This window comes from Staurois parvus, unplaced genomic scaffold (genome assembly GCF_062004578.1).
Source record: "Staurois parvus isolate SC_StPar_1 unplaced genomic scaffold, SC_StPar_1.0 ptg002254l, whole genome shotgun sequence".
In the NCBI taxonomy this organism is placed as follows: Eukaryota; Metazoa; Chordata; class Amphibia; order Anura; family Ranidae; genus Staurois; species Staurois parvus.
In genome coordinates this window covers 9594-14316 of record NW_028320050.1, presented here as the reverse complement: position 1 = coordinate 14316, position 4723 = coordinate 9594, and the positions used below count along the sequence as shown (strand labels likewise).

Genomic DNA, 4723 nt, shown 5'->3' with positions numbered 1-4723 from the left:
AGGACACTAGAGCAGTGTAGCCGTGTTCTCTGGTGTGGCCAGTCACGCTGGCAATCCAATGGACGTGTCTGGGTTTGGTGGTTGCCAGGAGAACGGTACTTGCCTGACTGCATTGTGCCAAGTGTAAAGTTTGGTGGAGGGGGGATTATGGTGTGGGGTTGTTTTATGGGGGGTTGGGCTTGGCCCCTTAGTTCCAGTGAAGGGAACTTTTTTTAATCCTCCAGGGGGCCCTGGAGTAGGACTTTATGAATGAAGACTATGACCAGGGGCGGACTGACAACTCATGGGGCCCCCGGGCAATAGGGGAACATGGGGCCCCTGTGTCCTTGATCAAACTCAAAAAAGCCTATACAAAAGGTGCCAGGGGCATCTCATGGGGCCCCCTACTGACCCTGGGCCCTCAGGCAGTGCCGGAGTTTCCAAGTGGTCAATCCGCCCTTGACTCTGACTATGAGGCATGCTCAGTTGGTGATTTCATGACTAAAATAGGAACCGTCTGCTCTGCCCCACAGCAGTTTCAAACTTTCATTTTAATCTTTACAGGATTTCAAGATGATAAATGTGACCGAGGACTCAGCGCCTGCCGAGCATCCAATCAACCCTCCAGTGTTCACCATCCTAGTCATGGTGGTCACCTTTCTTCTTGGAGTCCCCGGGAACTTGATTGTAATTTGGATCACCTCTTGGAAAATGAAATGGACGGTGAACACCATCTGGTTTTGGAACCTTGCTTTGGCCGATGTAACCTGCTGTCTTTTTATACCATTGTCCATTGCTCAGTTCTTCTACGAGGACTGGCTGTATGGCCCTGCTCTCTGCAAAGTTTTACCTGTCATCGTCCACCTTACCATGTTTGCCAGCGTTTTCACCCTGGTGGCCATTAGTGTTGACCGATGCCTCTTAGTTGTCCAACCCGTGTGGGCTCAAAATAAGCGCAACCTTCGAATGGCGTGGGTCCTATGCGTGGTTATTTGGATGTTGTCCTTCTTGATGTGTCTACCTGCTGTCCTGCACCGAAAGACCGTCTCATCTCATAACATTACTTATTGTAATTATGAAACTGATAATCACCTACACTTCAATGTTGATCATGTGGCTAACAACATATATGAAGAGTATGACTATGATTCATTCTATTCAAACTTTTCTTCATCAAATTATAATACAGAAGAGGACCCCACCATGGACAGCCAATTTCAGTCTTTGCAAGTTAAAATTACTTACACACGCATGGTTTTTGGTTTTCTGATTCCTCTCTTAATTGTTTCCACCAGCTACATCCTCCTGGCTTCTAAGGTTAAAAATACCCGACTTTTGAAGGTCGGCAGAAAGACCACCAAGGTAGCTCTTGGCATTGTAGTTGCATTTTTTGCCACATGGGCCCCCTACCACATAGTAGGTGTGCTCTCGCTATACTTTCAAGATCAGTTTTTGGAAAGACTGGACGATCTATCAGTGGCCTTGGCCTACTTCAACAGCTGTATCAACCCTATAATCTATGTCTTCTTGGGGAAAAATATGAAGAGCAGGGTGCAACAGTCTATTCGAAGGATCATGCAAAATGCCCTCAGCGAAGAGGGCTCTAGAAGTACCGAGCGCACCAGGAGCAAACTCACAACAGAAGATAGCAGGGCTGTCTAAGCTCCATTACCAATTAATATTTTAATACTTTAACACAGCTGCTTTTCCATCTGTAGTGCTCTATAGAAGCTTCTGGTTTGCCTCAGGTTCTTTTCCCAAATTGGTGCAACAACAGCCAGGCACACAGCAGTGTTCACTCTTCTGGCTCAATGAACAGTCTAGGAGTTTATATTTTTTTACATTTATTGCTGAATAACTGGGGTAGGGCTCAGGGGGCTGAGAGTTGCTCCAGGAACACAGAAAAGCAATCGCTAGTGCTTAGGACAGTCCTAACAATAGTCCAGGAATAGAGGACAGCCCTGGGCACCATCAAAAATGTCCAAGGCCAGGCGAGCACTAGTTTGGATGCAGCTGCAAAGGTCCTCTGGGTCCTACACTCAGGCGTGTACAATGTCCCTAGATATTTTGATGCCCCCTTCCAATATCAGCCAGACATTTCTTCAGTGAACCCTCCAAACCGAATCCTCATTGAAATAGCTTCAGAGATTCTTAGTGGAACAGGCACCCCCCAGCTCTGCCACAGCTGGAACCACAATGAACACATCTAGAAATACAGCTGCGATGCCCAAAAGGGCAGCAGCCCTTCAGGCTGGGAACTTCTCCTCCTGGACAAGAATAGGGCTGCCTTAGGCTCCAAGCTATGATAACAACAAGAATGTCTCCTGTGCAATAGTGTGATAGTCCAGTATTGGAGGGGACTTTCCGTCACTGGGATATTGCTTCTGGCCTTGCAGCTCTCTAGGACGGGGGGTGTCCTGAAGCCACTACAAGAAATGAAAAGAGGGTGCACCAGCCTAGTGCATTGACCCAAAGCTTTTAATAGACATCATCATAAAATAGACTCACAAACATGTAGATAAAAAATTGCTCATTGAGCTACTCATCCGTACCCAGTAGTCACAGAATCAATGCGGGGGACCTCACCAGGGTCCAAAATGGCCGACATTTTTAGAAGGAAACACCTTCTTCTTCTGAGCCAAATCAGCAGTTTGAATATTTGTTGTCTCAGCCAAACCCTGGGGGAGGGTGCCCAGAAGGTGGTTGGAGGAGTGCATAAATAGCATGGAATGAAAAGACGAGGGCATACCAGCCTAGTGCATTATCCCAAAGCTTTAAATAGAAATCATCATTAAAATACACTCACAAACATACAGAAAAAATTGCTAAGTGAGCAACTCATCCGTAGCCCAGCAGTCAAAGACTCAATGCGGGGGGGGGGACCTCATCAGGGTCCAAAATGGCTGATGGGTTTCGAAGGAAACATCTTTTTCAGAGCCACATACTAAGCGTTCCTTCAACCAAATATTTACACTCTCCTTACATGACATGAGAACCTAGAGCACCTCCCCCCCATAGTGGGACAAGGAAAAGGGGGGAGTTGACCCGCCCAAAAAATAAGCATGATGTAAACTGTGCTCTGCTCCGGAGTTTGCCTTCTTATGTGTTTTATGTGTTTTTAGTCTATGAGTTTACATCATGCTTATTTTTGGGCTGGTCACCTCCCCCCTTTGCCGTGTCCCCTCCCACTATGGGGGTGGTTCTTTAGGTCCTCATGTCATGTAAGAAAGAGAGTGTATATATTTGTTTGAAGGAACTCTTAGTATGTGGCTTTGAAGAAGAAGATGTTTCCTTTGAAACCCATCAGCCATTTTGGACCCTGGTGAGGTCCCTAGCATTGAGTCTGTGACTGCTGGGCTACGGATGAGTAGCTTGATTAGTTGACTGGTTGCCTTCCCCCTTTGCCATTTCCCCTCCCACTATGGGGGTGGTTCTCTAGGTCCTCATTTGGTGTAAGAAAGAGAATATATATATTTGTTTGAAGGAACTCTTAGTATGTGGCTTTGAAGAAGATGTTTCCTTCTCAATCCATCAGCCATTTTGGACCCTGGTGAGGTCCCTAGCATTGAGTCTGTGACTGATGGGCTATGGATCAGTAGCTTGATTAGTTGACTGACGCCTCCCCCCTCTCTTAGTATGTGGCTTTGAAGAAGATTTAAAACTTTGGGATAAAGCACTAGGCTGGTTTGCCCTCTTCTTTTCATTCCAAGCTATTTATGCACTCCTCCAGCCACCTTCTGGGCACCCTCCCCCAGGGATTGGCTGAGACAACAAATATTCAAACTGCTGATTTGGCTCTAAAGAATAAGGTGTTTCCTTCTAAAAGCGTCAGCCATTTTGGACCCTGGTGAGGTCCCTAGCATTGAGTCTGTGACTGCTGGGCTACGGATGAGTAGCTTGATTCGTTGACTGATGCCTCCCCCCCTTTGCCGTGTCCCCTCCCACTATGGGGGTGGTTCTCTAGGTCCTCATGTCATGTAAGAAAGAGAGTGTATATATTTCTTTGGAGGAACTCTTAGTATGTGGCTTTGAAGAAGAAGATTTAAAGCTTTGGGATAATGCACTAGGCTGGTATGCCCTCTTCTTCTCATTCCAAGCTATTTATGCACTCCTCCAGCCACCTTCTGGGCACCCTCCCCCAGGGATTGGCTGAGACAACAAATATTCAAACTGCTAATTTGGCTCTAAAGAAAAAGGTGTTTCCTTCTAAAAGCATCAGCCATTTTGGACCGTAGTGAGGTCCCCCGCATTGAGTCTGTGACTGCTGGGCTATGGATGAGTAGCTTGATTAGCAACTTTTTTTATGTTTGTGAGTATATGTTAATGATGATTTCTATTTAAAGCTTTGGTATAATGCGCTAGGCTGGTATGACCTCTTCTTTTCATTCCAAACTATTTATGCACTCCTCCTGCCACCTTCTGGGCACTCTGCCCCAGGGTGCCAAGAAGGTGACGATTTGCCTCCTCCCATCTCACTATATTCTGGAATCCTCTTGAAAACATGGGGACGCAATCAAACCTTCAGCCCATAACAGCCCAAAGCATCAAAATCTGCTTCACTACATTTACTTAGCTTTACTATCAACCAGGGGCGGACTGACCATATGGAAACTCGGGCACTGCCCGAGGGCCCGGGATCAGTAGGGGGCCCCATGAGATGCCCGTGGTACCTTTTTCATAGGCTTTTTTGAGTTTGGGCAACGACACAGGGGCCCCATGATCCCCTATTGCCCGGGGGCCCCAT

General features: G+C 46.8%; 1 protein-coding gene across 1 annotated transcript; it reads left to right on the top strand.

Annotated features, from left to right (window-relative positions):
• Positions 1–552: 552 nt before the first annotated feature.
• LOC149431454 (C3a anaphylatoxin chemotactic receptor-like) lies at positions 553–2521 on the top strand. The gene has a single exon (XM_089665589.1). It carries the CDS (start codon positions 553–555, stop codon positions 1639–1641), a length of 1089 nt encoding a protein of 362 aa, XP_089521715.1. The 3' UTR covers positions 1642–2521.
• The last annotated feature ends 2202 nt before the right edge of the window (positions 2522–4723 follow it).